Here is a 19593-nt window from a genome sequence, read left to right as displayed (position 1 = left end):
ACATAATATTTGCTAATAATGATATAATCCCTAATAATCAGTTACTGATATTTCCTAATTACAAAACATATCTTTAGTACTCCCCCTCAAGCTGGAGCATATGTCATATGATCCAAACTTGTTACAAATGTTGTCAACACAAGAACCCTTGAGGGATTTAGTGAACATATCTGCAAGTTGGTCACTAGAGCTCATAAAGTCGGTGATGCTTTCTCCTGAAAGCACCTTCTCTCACAAAGTGACAGCCAATCTTTGTGTTTAGTCTGTTCATGGAAGATCGGATTTGACGCAATGTGAATAACAACTTGATTGTCACATATTAGTTTAGTATTGAGTGTCTCCAAATTTTAACTGTTGGAGATGCTGCCTGAGCCATGTAATCTCACATGCAGATATTGCCATAGCATGGTACATGGCTTCAACACTAGATTTAGCCTTTTTGCTTATTGCTTCTCCAGGAGATCATGTTTTCTCCAATGAGAACACAATATCTAGAAGTGGACTTCCTATCTGATGGTGATCCTGGCCAATCAGCATAAGAATAGCAAACAATTTTGACATTGCCTTTATCTTCAAATATTAATCCGTAACCTAGTGCATTCTCGAGATATCAAAGGATACGTATGGGAACATTCCAATGACTCAAATGGTTCCTTTAGGAATTGGCTAACCACACTAACTGCAAATGTGATATCTGGTTTAGTGATAGTGAGGTAATTAAGTTTGCTGACTAGACGACAATATCTTTTGGGGTCTTTCAATGGCTCCCTTTGACTCTGAAGAAGCTTCACATTAGGATCCATAGGAGTGTTGCTCGAACGACAATCAAGCATACTGGTCTCGATTAGAATGTCTACAACATACTTCTGTTGAGAAATGACTATGCCAGATGAGGATTGGACAACTTTGATTCCGAGGAAGTACCTGAGCGGACCTAAGTTCTTGGTTTGAAATTGACTGTGGAGGTGAAACTTGTGGCAGAGAATGTCATCAGATTCATCACCAGTGATGAAGATTCCATCGACATATACAACTAGAGATGCACATGCTAGATGGTGAATGGAGGGAAAATACCAAGTGATCAACTTAACAATGAGTCATACCAAACTCTAGCAGAGTGGAGCTGAAACAACCAAACCAGGCACGAGGAGATTGCTTCAAGCCATAAAGAGAATGTCGAAGTCGACAGACAAGGCGTGAGTCGCTTGAAACTGTAAAATCAGGGGATTGATCCATGTACACCTTTTCTTGCAAGTCACCATGTAGGAAGACATTTTTGATGTCCAACTGGTGAAGAGAGCAATGTCGGATGGCAGCTGTAGCAAGAAAAAGACGAACAGAGGTGATATTGGCCATAGGAGAAAAAGTGTCACCATAATCAAGACAAGAAATTTGAGTATAGACCTTAGCTACCAGGCGAACTTTGTAGTGATCAATTGTGCCATCGGCTGTGATCTTCATTATATACACCCAACGACACCCAATAATGGATTTATTGGGAGGCAAGAGAACGAGCTCCCATGTGTTGCTGGCATCCAAAGCAACCATTTCTGCCAACATCCCTGTTGCCAATTGTGGTCAGCCATGGCTTCACCTGAGACTTAGGTATAGGCACAAAATCCAAAGAAGAGATGAAAGAGAAATAGGAAGGAGTTAAATGGTCACATTTAAGAGTAAAGGCATACTTAGGATTATCATTACGAGTGAACCAAATACTTTTGCATAGTGCAATGGGATATTTATGTGTAGGCAGCAGTGGTAGAAGGGCATTTGTAGTAGGAGATGATGTTGGAGGATCACTAGGTGGCGTTGTCAGTGGTGCCTGTGTCCGACGATAGTAGACCTGCAATGGAGGTGGATTAGGAGCAACGGTTGGCATTGGAACAATAGGTGGAACCTCTAGAGAAACATTTTCAACGGTGGAGGAAAACGAAAGAGTAGTTGTTGCGTCTCTCTGTTCCACGTATCGTTGGACCCTCTTCCACGTCTACTGGGAATTCCTTTGCCCTTGTCTCTTACTCCTTTCACTGTGGAGGATGTAGTGGTGGTGGACGTAGTGGAGGATGTGGTATTCAATGTCACTACCACGCGAAAAGGTGGGGCTGCGGCAGAAAGGAAAAAAGGGAAAATCACTCTAAAAATCTGATACCATATTTGACACCATCAATTGTTGTTATCAATTCTAATTTTAATTAGGTTTAATGACATTATCAATTGCTATTATTGGTGATCATTTCACTTGTGTAACCAACTTGATGTCATTCCTATTTATAGGCTGCACATTTTTTAATAAAGAGATAGACCTTGAATTTGAGTTTTTAATTACCTTTTAAAGTGTGAGAGTGAATCTCCTTAGTTACTTGAGTGATTCAAGAAATTAGTTTATCAAGGAACACCACCTTGTGTGTGACACCAATTCCGGAGGAGTGATTCTTCCAACCCCCTTCTTCGTTCTCCTTCTTCATCTTTCTAAACCTTCATTCTTTAATCTCACTTGAACACCATTGTTATCGTCTTCATTTTTCATCCAAACGCATTCAAACTTTGAATCAAATACCTTGCATTCAACCCTCCGTAAACTCGTCACTTTCTCTCTCATTCAATAAATTTCATAAAAAAGAAAAAAAGAAAAACCTTTGAAGATCCATCTTCAACCCTTGTGCAAATGGGTTTACATCAATATTGAATTGGTTTCTGTAATTGTGTGTTTGTATCATACAAATGATCCTTTATTTATAGTGACATTGATTTACAATATATGGAAACATAATATTCCCTAATAATGATATAATCCCTAATAATCAGCTATGGATATTTCCTAATTACAAAACATATCTTTAATAAAGATGAAGACCATGCAGCACTGTACCTTTCAAGTATCTTAGGATTCTTTTCACTGTAATCCAGTGGGAATCTAAAGGATTGGCAAACTTTGTTGACTGAGTAGCTTATCTCAGCCTAGTGATAATCAAATATTGTAAAGAACCCACTACAGACCTGTATAATGTAGAATCAGAAAAGAGATCTGAGCTTGTTTTAGTGAGCTTGCAGTTGGAAGCCATAGGAGAAGAAGTAGTTGAGCCTCTTCCATATTTGTTTTATGCTAAAAATCTCTGTTGTATTTACTCTGAGTGAGGAGCAATGACTTGTTAGGAAGAGTCTTAACTTCAATTCCCAGACAGTAGTCTAGCAGACCAAGTTGTTTAAGAGAAAATTTAGAATTAAGCTGAGATGTCAGGTGCTGAATCAGCCGAGTGGAACTGTGAGTAAGGATGATATCATCCACATAAACTAAAATATACAGTGAGATGCAGTCTTGTAAACAAAGAGAGGGGTTACACTTACTAGCCACAAAACCAAACTGAATTAGAGTAGATTGCAGCCTCTCAAACCACTGTCTTGGGGCTTGTTTGAGCCCATACTAGGCTTTATTCGGTTTACAGACCATAGATGGATTTGATTGTTGGAAACCAGGGGGTTGAGACATGTAGACAGTCTCATTAAGCAAGTCATTAAGAAAGACATTATTTACATCTAGCTGAGCAAGAATCCCTTGATTTCTGATTGCTAGAGTTAAAATAAGCCTAATAGTGACTGGTTTCACTACTGGCGAAAAGGTTTCTGAAAAATCAAAGCCTTGAACTTGATTAAAACTTATTGATAGAGCCATCTGCATTTTCCTTGACCCTGAAAACCCATTTACAACCAATAGCTTTTCTGTTTGATGGAAGAGGCACTGAATCCCAAGTGTGATTCTTCATCAAAGCCTCATATTCTAGTTGCATGGCTGAAAGCCAATTTGGATCAGTCAAGGCCAGTTTCACACTCTTTGGTTCACAAGGAGTTAAAAGAAGGGAAGGATTTATTCTTGGTAAGTGAATACTAGATTTGGATCTAGTTCGTATAGGTCGAGTATTGGCTGGTCTAGGTGGAGAAGGGGGAGTGTTTGAAGATGAAGGTTCTGTTGTATTAATGTTTGATGATGAAGGAACAGAAAGATAGGGTATGACAGCATTATCAGTCACTGGTGAATCTGTTTGCTCAGTATCAGAAGACTGAACAGGAACAGTATCAGTTTCTGATTGATCTGATATACCATCAGTTACTGACTGAAACAGGGGCAGTATCAGTTTCTGACTGAAGAGGAACAGCCGCAGATTCTGATTGATCAGGCTGAGGATTAGTAGCTATGATTGGTATGGATGGAAATTGATAAGTGGAAGAGGATGAAGATAGTTTATTAAGAGAAGAAGCGACTCAAATAAAGTAGCATAGGGAAATTTAAATTCATTAAATAATACAATATCTTTAGAGACAAAGATCCTACCAGAAGGGGAAAGACATTTGTATCCCTGATGGGAAGTAGAATAACCCAAGAAGAGACACTCGTGAGACCTAAAGTCCAGTTTGTGATTATTATAGGGTCTGAGTAAGGGAAAACAAGAACAACAAATGTTTTTAGAAAACTGTAATCAGGGAATTGTTTAAAGAGCACATGGAAGGGTATTGAAAAATTCAGAGAAGCTGTGGATGTAATAAGGTCATGTAAGAAGGTGAGACCTACTTATAACTCGACCGTATCACTAATCGATGTGAGATTTCCAACACCCCCATTATGCCTAGGTCTACCTCCAACAACTAAGGTGAGCTAAGGGGGACCACAATTAAGGTGGCTTTCCAACATGTATGATTGCAATTGGATAATAAAAGAGATCTTTTTTAATATTTACAAATGATGTAAATTAAAATATTTTATATAAACAAATAATTTTAAATATAGGAAATTTAAATTGATGTATTCAAATTAATTATTTTAAAAATGAAAGAACTTAATTGAAATAATTAAATTTCCCTGCATTTTAAATTCCTTAAATATGAAATCCGTTATCAAAATACTACCTTAGAGGAGTTAGATGAGTTGGAGTGGATTGGTATTGAGCAGGGGTAAGACAGAAAGGGATGGAGAGGAAGCAAGAGTTGAAATAAGAGGTGAAGTGGGGAGGTTATATGACATGAGAAATAGTAGAGACTAAAAGGGAGCAGATAGATTAGAAGGCTCATTGTAGCAACCATAATTTTTTACTTTTGGTAAAATATTTTAAAAATTGGTAGTGTGAAACACTACATTGTTTATGTATCAAAATTTAATGTATAGAAAAATATACATCAACAAAAGCCTTTCTCCACTATATTAAGTTGGTTGCATGAATCACAGAATGACATTTGGCTTGGTAAAGACCAAATCTTTAGAGATATTATTTATTATGTGATCTGTAATAAGTTTCCTATTGTTCTTGGTCTCCTCTCTTTTCACAAGACTAAAAACCATGCAATATGTTTTTCTCACTAGTGCTTCTAGTGGCCTTTTTTCTATGGTCCAGACCACCTTAACTAATTTTTTGTCATCTTTCCCTCAATTGGTGTTATACCAAGATCTCGTTTACAATCATGTCATATCTTGTCCTTTCTCGTGTCTACTCTCTACACATCCTTCTTAACACTAATTTTTGTTATTGCTACCTCTTTCTCACATTGCTCCTTCAAAGCCCAACAACATTGCCTACCATAGAGTGTAGTAGACATATAGCTGTACAATCAAACTTGCCTTTGAGCTTGGTATGTACATTGTGATCACAAATAATCCTGATGCTTTTCTCCATTGTATCTATCCTACTTGTATTAAGTGTGTGATTTCCTAATTAATATCCCTATCATTAAATGCAGAGAAAATATGAGCTGTCTATTAATTTATGATGTATTCTATTACACTGTTCAAAGTTTATTGAATTATTGTTGACTGATGTGTCGTTCTTACTGGTCAAAGACTCAAAGAACAAGGAACTTCCTGATTTCAGGGTTCCATATCAATGTCCTGTTCTTTTAATAATTTCTTAATATGTACATTCTTCATGCATCATGAATAATTTTGCACTTCTATTTTCTCCAGGGAATGGAATTCCGAAGGTTGTAAATCTTGAAGTGTATGGGGAACTGGTAGAAGGAAGTATCATTAGGGGTTGTGCTAAGGTTGCATGGTGCGGTGGAACTCCAGGAAAAGGTGTTGCTAGGTGAGATTACATTTCTTGTATTTGTACATGTGTCTGTTTGTATCATTTGTATACCATAAGACTATGTACAAAATATTTTTCCTTATAAAAATGGTGTGATGCAACTATTCCATTTATCTTGTTTTGTTTCTTGCTTTAGTTGGTTACGGAGGAAGTGGAATAGCAGTCCTGTGGTCATTGTTGGGGCAGAAGATGAAGAATATCAGTTAACCATTGATGATGTTGATTCAAGTTTAGTTTTCATGTTCACGCCAGTAACAGAAGAAGGTGCTAAAGGAGAACCTCAATACAAATATACAGATTTTGTAAAAGCTGGTAAGGATTGCTTTTTTTATTTTTGTGTTCTTTGCTTTTCATGTAGGTCTGTTTAGAATATGCTTGGTAGCCTTTGCCAAAATACTAATCTAGATTCATTAACAGATTTAGCTCTTGTTAGAATATATGGTCAATAATAATTATGATTTCTTATTGTTTTTTTTTGAACTGCAAAGATAATTTATATTAATGAATAAAAGTACCAGTGGTACTACATGATACAAAGAAAGTTTGACTTCTGAAGGAACAAAACAAACAAACAACCATCACAATAACAAACCACAAACCCTGCCCTTCCTAGAAGCATTAATTAAAAGCTAATGGCATTGCTGAGGACCACTGAAGAAAAGGGACATTGAAATCCCTTTCCCACCCCTTCAACCAGGTCCACATAAGGAAAAGAGTACTATCTGCCAGTTTAGAAATATCAAAGGATTGACTATGGAAGATCATATCATTTCTGAGCTTCCAGATTGAGTTTGTAGCTGCCAACCACCGGATTTTCCATCTTCTATCAGTAGCCAATGTTCCTGCAGTAGGTGAATGCTGGAGGAAATTATCCATTGGTCTACAATGGATGATTCTGACTTCCTTCGCCCAGGATAAGAATTCCCACCACAGGGGCTGGTGGCTGGCCCTAACCTGGTCCATTTGGAAGACAAGGAATAGCATAGTGTTCTCTAATGCATCTTTCGATGCAAACAAAGTGTTTGAAGATGCAATTTTCATTCTTTGGACCTGGCTTAGGAATTATGAGAAAGGCTTCACAGAACATTTTAATTACTGGTCCAGCAATATTAGACAATTTTTTTGTACTACTAGAGGTTTACTTTAGCTATTACTTATGTTTTTCTTTGGGTTCTATAGAGTGGTTCCTTTTCAGACTATTTTGTCTGATTATGGAACCATTACCATGGTTACCCCCCTTATGTATTTCAGTACCTCTGGTACTCCTATATATAATATATTATCTTTGCTGACCAAAAAAAAAAATAAAAATGGGATGCAGACTCAGGCTTGCTGTGGCAGAATGGACAAAGGTCACTGTCTGTTTGAATTTGTCTCCTAGCTAGGTTATCCTTAGTAGGAAGTCTATCCCATAACAATCTTCATGCAAAGGACAAGGCTCTCGGAGGGATTTTAATATCCCAGAGTTGATGGAATGCCAAATACTGAACTTCAGAAGGCTGCTCATCTTTTAAAACTTGGTAAGCAGATTTGGTAGAGAAGATTCGATTAGTGTCAGCTCTCCAAACCCAGGTGTCCTTCAAGTTGCTATTTAACCTGATTGCTGAGATTTGGTCAATGAATTTTGAAGCTATTCCCATCTCATTATCAAACAGGTTCTTCTCCAAAGGAGATTCCATTCCCACCCACTTTCGGAGAAGGATCCCATATCAGCCACAATGAGGTTTTTTTGGGAGGAAATTCGGTATAATTCTGGAAATTGGTCTTTGAGGGGAATCCCATCATCAGCCAAAGCATCTTCCCAAAACAGAATTTGGTCACCCCTACCCACCTTCCAGCAGAATTGATTAGAGGTAGCAATCATATTCTGGTGTTGATTAATAGCCCTTAGGTCAGCCCACCAGGGAGAAAAATAATATTTTTGAGGCCCCTGATCCAATCCTCTCCAGCCTTTATATTTAGAGATCAAAATCCTATTCCAAAGCTGGTGTGGTTGATGAAACATCAGTCATTTCCACTTGATTAGGAGAGCATTATTTAGGATGTTAAGATCTTAGATCCCCAGACCTCCCACATCTCTAGAAGCACAACATTGTCTCCAAGATACCAAGGCAATCTTCTTCCCTTCTCGGTTACCACGCCAAAGAAAAAGTCTTTGAATGACAGATAACCTATTGATCACTGCTTTAGGGGCCCTGAAAAAAAGACAAGTAGAACAGAGGTAATGCTGTTAGGACAACATTAATAAGAGTGAGTCTGCCAGCCATGGAGATGCTTCTCTGATTCCACCTGTTCAGCCTAGCCTCAAATTTCCTAATTATAGGATCCCACACCACCTTTCTTTTGGGGTTAACTCCAATAGGAATACCTAAATAGCAGAAAGGAAATTGGAGCAGAGCACAATTGAGGTAATCTGCAGCATGAAGGCACCACTCCTCAGACTGACCTATAGCTCCAAATTTGCTCTTAGCAAAATTAATTCTCAATCCAGAGACCCTCTCAAAACTCCTGAGAATAACCTTCACAGCTTTGACATTGTCCATGGATGCTTCTCCAAAGAATGTAGTATCATCAACATATTGAAGAACGTCCACAGGCACCTTATTGCTCCCCACCAAGAAACTTGTAAAGCAGTGTTTTGATACCGCTTCCCTCATCAAACCTGTCAAGCCTTTAGCCACTAAATCAAATAGAAGAGGGGCCAATGGATCCCCTTGTCTCAACCCTCTTTGAGGCTTGAATTCAGTAGTGGGGCTGCCACTCACAAGGATAGACATAGTAGCTGAGGTGAGACAGCGCCTGATCCACCTTATCCATCTCTCATGAAATCCCATTCTTCTCATCATGTAAAAAAGAAATTGTCAAGACACGGAGTCATCGACCTTCTCAAAGTCCACTTTGAAAACCATGCAAGACCTCTTAGACCTCCTAGCCTCCTCAACCACTTCATTAGCCACCAAAACTCCATGCAACAATTGTCTCCCTTTAACAAAAGCTGACTGCCTTTCATCAATAAGCTGAGGCATGACCTTTCTCAGCCTGTTAGCCAGCATTTTAGCAATACCTTTCTCAGCCTGTTAGCCAGTATTTTAGCAATAACTTTGTAGATGTAGCCTATGAGGGAGATAGGCCTGAAATCACTAATAACCTGGGGATCCTTTAGCTTAGGTATAAGAGCAATAAAGGAGGAGTTACTTCCTTTAGGGAAAGAAGCATTAACAAAGAATTTTGCAATAAACCTAAGAAATTCAGGTTTTAGTTCCTTCCAAAAATGCTTAATAAATTTGAAATTGAACCCGTCTGGCCCCGGACTTTTATCATTCCCACAGCTCCACACAGCACATCTCACCTCCTCTTCTTTAAAAGGTTCAACCAAAATATCCCTCTGAATAAGAGTTAAAGCATTGAAGGAGACCCCATCCAGGGTAGGTCTATGAAGCTGGGATTCATGGAATCTACTCTGAAAATGCTGTAAGATTTCAGCCTTAATGAGGTTAGGATCTTCAACCCAAGAGTCATCAATCATCAACCCTCTCAAGGTATTTCTCCTCCTGCTGTGGTTGATTAACTTGTGAAAATACATGCTGTTGTTGTCCCCTTCCTTAATCCATTTGCTTCTAGACTTCTGTCTCATGGTGGATTCATAGAGGTTAGCCTTTTCCCAAAGCTCAGCTTGAAGTTTCTTCAGCTGCTGGACTTGTTGGACAGAAGGCTGGGATGACATAGTCCAGGTCATTCAGATTCTGCTGAAGTTGCTTCATCTTGTTACACAAGTCTGCTGTATTCTCTTTACTCCACAATTTCAATCTAGCTTTGAGGATCTTGAGCTTGTTTTTTAAAACAAATCCACCCCATCCAATGGGCTGATTGGCAGACCAGCAATCCCTCACCACCTTCTGGTACTCCTTGATCTTTAGCCAAGCATCATAAACCTTAAAGGGCTTAGGGCCCCAGTCGATACTCTTAGATTTCAAAATAATAGGGCAATGGTCAGAGTAGTTTCTCTCCAAATTAAATTGAGAACTATCTGGCCATTTAGCTAACCACCCATCAGTGACCAACACTCTATCAAGCTTGCTTTTATAGGTTCCATTTGGCCTAACCCAAGTAAAAGGCTTTCCCATGCAAGGTATATCATCAACCTCCAACTCAGCAATCCAATCATTAAATTCAGCTATAGTGCTGGTATCAGAACTGCTGTGATTACTCCCCATTCTTTCTAAAGGGTGCCTAATACAATTGAAATCCCCTACAAGACACCAACATGTGTCTTGGGATTGGATCTTTTTACTCCTTAGATTCTGCCAGAACTGTCTCTTTCCCAGAAGGCCACAAGGTGCATAAATATTAACCACAACCACCCTTTGCATTTTAGGCAGCCAGACTCCACCTAGCATAATGAAATCCTTGTCAGAAAAACGAAAGTCAACCTGAAAGGTATTATTATTCCAAGCAAAAAGAAGCCCCCCAGCAGCATTCACAGCAGGCTGCCATTCCCAAGCCACATCAGGTTGACCCCACAGAGATTGGCAGCAAGCTTTATCCATAGCTTCCCTCTTAGTTTCTTGAAGACAGAGAAGATCAATTTTGAATTTCCCCACCAAATTCCTGATAGAGGCCCATTTAATGCCTCTACCCAACCCTCTAATGTTGTAGGAAAGGATATTCATCTATGAATATTCCTATTCCCCAGCTCCATAGCTTCTTTCCTGTCCCGAGACTCCATATTAGCAAAGCTGTGAATACCTTCATCTTGTTCTATATCAGCCTGTATGCCTATAATTTTTGCAAGGTGCCATTGCTGTTTGGCTTCTTCCATGACTTGGGAATTGCTTTCTTCTATACTTTTTAATTCGTCATATGCTTCAGAGACTCTGTGTTTTGGGCCTCTGTCTTGGAACTCACTTACATGTTGCTGATCAATACCTTCATTTAACATGTTTGGCTCTTCTGCTACAGGCTCGAGTTACTTCCTCTTTGGTTTGATTATTATTACATTAGAGCATCTTCAATGGCAGTTCTTGTTAGGTTGTTAAGTTTAAGAATCTGTTGATACTGAGAATCACTATTGGTGGGGGCTGACACGGCTTCCTGCTGTAAGAACCAATTCTTATATAAACAACAGGTTCTTATGAGTTATGATTGAAAAATCATTTTGTGTGATAATTTGAGGCCCATTTTAAGTTCTTAGATAATTGCACCAATGGAGTGGAAAGTTGTTAAAGTTCTTAAACCTGATGTAGCATACAAAATGAGAGTTGGAGTGTTTTAGGTAAAAGAAAATTGACTTAAGGGACTGAATTGCATTAATTTTTAAACTAGAGAGTTAATTGAGTTGAAAATAAATTGGGGAATATAAATAAAAAATTGCTCATAGTCCAAACTGAACGGATTAATTATATGACAGGGAAGTATAAAGTTGGCAATGATTCAAAAATAGATAAGTGAGATCATGGAGTCACTAATATTCTTGAACCTCACAATTCTCATGGTACTGTCTAATTGCTTTCTGATTGTCATATTTTTCTCATATGGCAGCTCCTCCTTCTGTCAGTAATGTGAAAATAGTTGGAGATGCTGTTGAGGGAAGTACCATTAAAGGAGTTGGTGATTATTTTGGTGGAAGGGAAGGTCCTAGCAAGTTTGAATGGTTGCGGGAAAACAGGGATTCTGGGTCAGTATTCTCTTCACTGAAGGGCATGGAAGTATCAAGTTAAAAAATAAATTCTCTTATTCTAAACTTTTGATTTGTGCTTTTGCATATTTGAAAGTGTGTTGTTGCATTTATTACAATGCTTTGGGGATCCTTTCTTCTTTTATTTAGTTTATAATTTTATTTTCTTTAGTCCCTTATTGTTCTTTACTAAGCTCTTTTCTCTTGTTTAATTGTGACAAATCTCTGCAGAGGTTTTTTGTTAGTGTCAGCGGGTACATCTGAGTATACCTTGACCAAAGAAGATGTTGGTTGTTGTTTAGCTTTTGTGTACATACCCATTAACTTTGAAGGTTAGCATCCAGACTTGATGAATCTTTTCCAAATACTTGTGGTGTGTTTTTGTAATATAATGGTGTATCTTTCAGGTCAGGAAGGAAAATCTATCTCAGTAATGTCTCCTGTTGTGAAACAAGGTACCTTGATGAGTATTAGCAATGTCTCCTGTACTTTGGTTCTGTTTTTTCTGTCAGTGCCATTACATAATGTTTTACTAGTAGCTGGTGCCATTTTTTGGTCTCAGAATGGTATTAAGTTCGTTGTCATATACCAATTCTCCTAAGCTTTTAGGAGAATTGGCCTTCGGAATTATATGAAAGCTTCTGTGTACAGTAGTCAGGAGGTCATTCCTTGTTGACTCAATCTTAAATATCTATACAACGTGCAAAGAGCCTATGGATTGTCAACGTATCAAGCACAATCAACTCTCACATGATGGGGTGTAATGGATTTATAAAACCATCCCGAGCCTCCACGTATTAATTTAAGCCATTGGGAGAGTTAGTCTTTGACACTCATCTTCAATTAATGTGTGATTGTTGGCTCTGGACAATCTAATGCTACTGTTACTCTGATAGGTTTGAGTTATTCATCTTGCTTTGATCTCAGCATATTGATATGCTTGATCCTTCTATTGTAAGGGAATTATTAGTATTTTCTTCTCTGTGCTCGTCTTGCTTTATATTGATTGTCCTCAATTTCATATCTTCCTCTATGGATTTTTCCTGTTTCCATCCTACAAAAGAAAGCTTCAACCTTTCCCACTTTGCATTCTGACAATAATTTTTATACATTTGAGGCAGCAGCATTCATTTTTCTAAGAATTTTAATGTATTATGTTTATACTCTATTGCTTATGTGTTTAGTTCTTTTCCATTCTTTTGGTAACATGATGAAATGTTTTCCGATGACGATTTAAAATATTCAAATGCTGCTGATTTATACTGACTGTTAGAATGGCTATAATGCTTTGTTTTGTTTTCAGCACCCCCAAAAGTAATGAATGTCAAAATAATTGGTGATCTACGAGAGAATAGCAAGATCACTGCAACTGGTATTGTAACTGGAGGAACTGAAGGATCCAGCAGAGTTCAGTGGTATAAAACAAGTTTGTCAACTTTGGATGAAAACAGTCTTGAAGCATTAAGTACTTCCAAAATTGCTAAAGTAGGTTTTTATTTTCTTTTTTTTTTTTTGGGGGGGCGGGGGGGGGGGATCCTATAGTGATACAAATGATTCTTCAAATTCGTGGCACCATTTTCCCCCTATACATCTAGTTTCAATTTTTTGTTGGGTTTTGATCTATTCAGGCATTCCGCATACCTCTTGGAGCTGTTGGCTATTACATTGTGGCAAAATTTACGCCCATGACTCCTGATGGTGATTCCGGTGAACCAGCATTTGTAATATCTGATAAAGCAGTTGAGAGTAGGTGTACTTGTTTCTTCTCACTCCCATTTGTTCTTGATCTGTTGAGAATATAAATCCTTTTGGTAACAGGAAAATAAATCCCATAATCTACATTAACTGTTTTTTCCCTCAAATTTCACATTTATTTCTTTTCAAACCAGCGTTAAATGATTTAAGAGGGAAGAGAGAAAATGTAAGAGATTTCTTATTGAGGAAATTCAATCCAGCTTGAACCTGATTATACTTTAGTGTATATAGCAGTTATACAACTGTAACTGTCATCTAACCCAAGTTAGTTAGAGACAGCTGTAACACAGCTGTCCTAACTGTTATAATTATGTGTATCTTTTGATAGATTTTATGTTGCTTAGCTTACTTAGTTCCTGCTTATCTTGTTCTAGAAGACAGCAGTATGACTTGTCTTGTCAAGCTGTCTCTTTCCCCCTTGATGTATATAAATATGTTATTTTGAATTCACTAAAGTTAAGCTAGTGTGAGAATAGTTTTTTCCACACATAAGTCACAGCTTCAAGTCTAACTAACAGCAGTCGAACTACAGACTATAGTTAGACTCAGCTTTAGCTTACAGAGAAAGAAAAACTACACTACACCGAGTAAGTATACTCCTATAAGCATCTAACATAACTTTCTGCATTTCTTACAGCTCTTCCCCCAAGCTTGAATTTCTTATCTATCATTGGAGATTACAGTGAAGATGAAATACTGACAGCTTCATATGGATATGTTGGAGGTCATGAAGGAAAGAGTATATACAGTTGGTATATTCACGAGGTATGTACTTACATTAATGTTCCACAGTTTATGTCTAGTTTATTTAATTAATGTTATGGGAGTCCAATCCTTATCTTTGCAACAATGTAAATTCTTGCTCATGTAAATATGCACCAAAACTCAACGGTAATTGCCTGAGAACTGCCTGCTTTGACTTTTGAGCTAAATATAGTTATAAACCAAGGATTCTATTTCTATTCACTATGCCAGCCCTACCATTTTTGCTATGTATACTAGAATATTTGACGTTTAGTGATTGCTTTTTCTGAGTTAATATTTACTAAAGCTTAATAATGATTTTTTTTCTTATGCATTTATTTGAATTAGTTATATTTTTTTTTCAACTCCTATAATAAATTTCTACTAAAGCAGTTTATTGTGTTATGAGGTTATTGAAATGACTAATAGTAGTTAATTGTGCCTTAGAAGTGATTGATGTTAACCACATCAGTAGTTGTTGTGGTGAAAGTCCCACATGGCGGAAGAGCTATGAGGAAAAATGAGGCATGTTGAAGTTTCACATCAAATGAAGATAGTGTCGAGATAAACTATATAAGTGGGGAGTAATCCTCACCTTACAAACCGGTTTTGTAGGGTTGAGCTAAGCTGATGAAAAACTTACTTTCTACATGGTATCAGAGTCTATCCTAAATGGATCCCTATGGTTCTCTAGGCAGGTAGTCTTGAGTGTGAGGGGAGATGTGGTGAAAGTCCCACAATTCTCACCTTACAAGCCGATTTTGTAGGGTTGCGTGAGGGGAGGTGTGGTGATAGTCCCACATGGCGGAAGAGCCATGAGGAAAAATGGGATATGTTGAAGTCTCACATCAAATGAAGATAGTGTCGAGATAAACTATATAAGTGGGGAGTAATCCTCACCTTACAAGCCGGTTTTGTAGGGTTGAACTAAACTCATGAAAAACCCACTTTCTGAAAGTTGTATACAATCATATTCCTTTATTCTTAATTGTGAAGTGAAGTTAACCATATTTACATATGTAGTTAATCAAGTGTATGGGTGGGTGCTGGTTGTAAAATTCCTGGGTGGACATTCAGTGTTTTCCTTATGATTGATTGAAAGCTCCTTAATATACTTTCTGGGTAAATTAGTTTGTCTGATGCGTTTCACAGAGGTTCCAGGAAACAGATTTTGATAGGCCAACTCTGAATGGGATCAGCTTCAATACCATTGATTCCCATCAGAATGCCATGTTAGTGGAGCACTTTCAAGAAGAGGAGATAAGGAGGGCTGTTTGGAGTTGTGGAAGTGATAAAAGTCCGGGCCTGGACGAGTTCAATTTCAAATTCATCAAGCAATTTTGGGAGGTCATCAAATCAGATTTTCTTAGATTCTTTGACGAGTTCTATGTCAACGGAGTCTTCCCGAGGGGCTTGAACGCATCATTCATAGCTTTAATCCCGAAGGTGGCGGACCCTCAAGGGTTGAATGAATATAGACCTATTTCACTCATCGGATGTACCTATAAAATCCTCGCTAAAGTGTTGGCTAATAGACTGAAGAGAGTTATGCCCCTCATAATTAGTGATCATCAGTCAGCATTCATACAAGGTAGGCACATGCTTCATAGTGTGGTGATTGCAAACGAGGTAGTTGAAGAGGCCAAAAGATGTCAAAAACCATGCATGGTTTTCAAGGTGGACTATGAGAAGGCGTATGACTCAGTGTCTTGGGATTTTTTGATATACATGATGAGGAGATTGGGTTTTGGACCGAAGTGGATTCAGTGGATACAAGGATGTTTAAAATCAGCTTCCATCTCAGTCTTGGTAAATGGAAGCCCTACGAAGGAGTTCTATCCACAGAAAGGTCTTAGACAGGGTGACCCATTATCACCCCTTTTGTTTAATATTGTTGCAGAAGGTTTGAGCGGTCTAATGACCAAAGCAATTGAGGGAGGATTCTATAAGGGATTTTTAGTGGGCTCAAAGAAGGTGGAGATTAGCCTGCTTCAGTATGCAGATGACACTATATTTTTGGGAGAAGCAACATTAGCGAACGTAAGAACAATCAAAGCAATACTTCGTGCATTTGAGATGTCATCGGGATTAAAGATAAATTTCGCCAAGAGTAGTTGTGGGGCCTTTGGGGTGCCTGAGCAGTGGACTTATGGTGCATCCAGTTATCTCAACTGTGGATTGATGTCTTTTCCTTTCACATATCTTGGCATACCTATTGGTGCTAATCCTAGAAGATGTCAGACGTGGGAACCTTTAATTAATAAGTGTGAGAGAAAACTGGCAGGATGGAAACAGAGACACTGGTCTTTCGGGGGGAGAGTGATTCTCATAAATTCAGTGCTAACATCTATTCCAATTTATTTTCTATCTTTTTTCAGGGTCCCTAGGCAGGTGATTAGCAAGATAACCAAATTACAAAGGAACTTCTTATGGGGTGGCGCAGCTGATCAAAATAAGATCCCTTGGATCAAGTGGGAAAAGGTGTGTTTGCCAAAGGAACAAGGTGGGTTGGGAGTCAAGGATATCATCTCGTTCAACACATCATTATTAGGAAAATGGAAATGGGAGATGTTTCAGAATCAGGAGGAAACTTGGGCTAGAGTCCTTGAATCGAAGTATGGAGGATGGAGGAGTCTTGATGGAGCTTCGAGGGCTAGTACTGAATCATCATGGTGGAGGGATCTAAAGATAGTAAATCAAAGCATGAATCAAGGTCAACAGCTGAATAGGTTGATATTGTGGAGGGTCGGATGTGGGGACAAGTTTAAGTTTTGGGAGGATAGGTGGATAGGCGGAGACAATTGCTTGGCTGATAAATATCCTAGATTGTATACCATATCAGCTCAAAAACATCATTTCATTCATCAAATAGGTGCTTCGAAAGAAGGTGGGTGGGAATGGAATCTTCAATGGAGGAGACCTTTGTTTGATAGCGAGATAGATATGGCGGTAGCTTTCCTCCAACAGCTGGAAGGGTTCACAATCAGGCCGGAATTAAGTGACCAATGGAAGTGGGCAGCAGAGCCTAGTGGCTGTTATTCGACTAAGAGTGCATATAAGGCAATTCATCATGTCACAGTGGGAGAAGAGCAGGATGGAAAGTTCAAGGAATTATGGAAGCTTAGGGTCCCATTGAAAGTGGCTATCTTCGCGTGGAGGTTGATTCAAGACAAACTGCCAACTAAAGCCAATTTGAGAAAGAAGCGGGTTGAGTTACAAGAGTACTTGTGTCCCTTATGCAGATCTGTGGAAGAGATTGCAAGTCACTTATTCTTCCACTGCAGTAAAGTTAGTCCTCTATGGTGGGAGTCACAGTCTTGGGTAAATATGATGGGTGTTTTCCCTTATCAGCCGGATCAACATTTTAGTCAGCATATCTTCGGAGCTTCCGTAGGGTTGCAGGGAAAAAGATGGCAGTGGTGGTGGTTCGCTCTCACTTACTCGATTTGGAAGCATAGGAACAGCATCATTTTCTCCAATGCTAATTTTGACGCTCATAAATTAATGGATGATGCAGTGTTTAATTTATGGACATGGCTCAGATGTTTTGAAAAAGATTTCTCTCTACATTTCAATCAATGGTCTTCAAATCTCAAAGATGCTTTTCTTAGGACAGCAACATAGGTTTAGAGTATAGCTCCAAGTCTTATTTGAGTAGTTTTTGGGATATTTCAGCTACTGTATCATTGTCTGTCCAAAACTACTTGTAATATGGCTCTAAATCTGTATATTTTAGTACCTCTGGTACTCATCTATAATATTATTATTTTTGCTGAGCAAAAAAAAAAAATTGAAAAATTTAATCGAGTAAAAAGGATCAGAAAATAGGTGCAGGTTTGACCTACTGAAATAAATAGAAATGTATTCCTATTAGTGACAAATTTCCTTTAAATTTAAAATTTATGTTCTAAATGTCTTCTGGTATGTGTGTGCAGGTTGAAGGTGATTCAGGTTCTTCGATACCAGGGGTTTCAGGACTTCAGTATCATATTACCAAAGAAGCCATTGGAAAATTCATCTCATTCCAGTGTACTCCAGTACGTGATGACGGTGTTGTAGGTGACCTAAGAATTTGCATGGGCCAGGAGCGCGTTCGCCCTGGTAACAGATTTATGGGACTATGCTGCAGAATATGAATTCATATTTGGTCTATTTTTTTGAATAATATATAAAGAAACTCACATCATTAACATGGGTACCAGAGATTTTTAATATTAAAAGTGCCTGCTGAGATAAAAGATACATAAACTGGCGGATCAAGAATCCTCCATCTTTCATAAGTTACAAACAAGAGAAATTATACATAAAATTACCAGCTTTGAAGAGAAGTACATTCCTTTTGCAAGTATAATGTAGGAAAAAATTTAAATATTTATTTGGAGAAAAACAAGTCTATCCATAAAATATGTGGAGGGAGATTAATATTGCTACACATTCTGGTATTATGCTTCTTCCAAGTATACCAAACTATAGCTAAAGCAAATATTGCAAAGCCTCTCTATCCTTTCTACCTAAAGAACATTTACATTGAATTAGGAACATGACTTGGGCTCTGTTTGGATAAACTTTTTAACAAGCATTTATAGTAGAAAATAATAAAAAGGTAAAATCAATTAAGCTTTAAATTTAACTTATGGATAAAATCAGCTTTTGGAGAAGCTAAACAAGATAACTTCTATAAATTAGATTACATAAGCTAATTTCAACTTATGGGAGAAGCTTAATTTATCATCTTATTTTCTTCTCCTATTCATGATTATTGTTATTGGAAAGATTTTACAGTTCATTTCAACCAATGGACTACCAACCTATCACTAGGTTTCTGTACTTAGCTTGGGAGTTTGGGGGATGGTTTTTGTAGCACGGGTTAGGTAGCAGGGTGCTGCGGTGCTAGCTTTGTTCCTACCAATAGCCATAGGAACCAGCTGGCCCCCAAAATACTGTAACTTTAGTACCACTGGTACTCATTATTAATATATATTATCTATGTTTGCTGAGCAAAAAAAAAATATACAAATCGGCCTTATTAATTAGGTAGACATGTCCAGTACTCTTTAAAATGTCTGAATAATTTACACAAAAGCTGCCATCCTACCTTGCAAAACAAACTGAGGTAGTCATTTATTTCAGAACTATTAAGACAAAAACAAGAGACAATGAAAATTGTGTCTCAATTACACTGTGGAGGATACTGCATATACTGTGGATCTTGAATACAAGGATTTGTAGTTACTCTAGTTACTATAAATGTATAATAAGGTAGTCAAACTTGAGAGTCTTACCTACACTGGTGGAGGGTTTGTGGACTCAACATGTAATTAGTTACCTAGTATTACAAAAATCCATTGT

General features: G+C 38.0%; 1 protein-coding gene across 3 annotated transcripts in view; it reads left to right on the top strand.

Annotated features, from left to right (window-relative positions):
• Positions 1-19593, top strand: part of LOC100807099 (187-kDa microtubule-associated protein AIR9) — a 54470-nt gene that overhangs the window by 20457 nt on the left and 14420 nt on the right. For all 3 annotated transcript variants that reach the window (XM_003547520.5, XM_014767862.3, XM_041010122.1), the window contains exons 12-20: positions 5948-6068; positions 6208-6383; positions 11610-11745; positions 11977-12077; positions 12153-12200; positions 13049-13230; positions 13374-13491; positions 14138-14265; positions 18180-18345. In XM_003547520.5, the coding sequence (XP_003547568.1) occupies positions 5948-6068; positions 6208-6383; positions 11610-11745; positions 11977-12077; positions 12153-12200; positions 13049-13230; positions 13374-13491; positions 14138-14265; positions 18180-18345 (1176 nt within the window). The remainder of the gene's footprint in view (positions 1-5947; positions 6069-6207; positions 6384-11609; positions 11746-11976; positions 12078-12152; positions 12201-13048; positions 13231-13373; positions 13492-14137; positions 14266-18179; positions 18346-19593) is intronic.

This window comes from Glycine max, chromosome 15 (genome assembly GCF_000004515.6).
Source record: "Glycine max cultivar Williams 82 chromosome 15, Glycine_max_v4.0, whole genome shotgun sequence".
NCBI lineage: Eukaryota > Viridiplantae > Streptophyta > Magnoliopsida > Fabales > Fabaceae > Glycine > Glycine max.
This window is presented reverse-complemented; position numbering and strand designations above follow the sequence as displayed.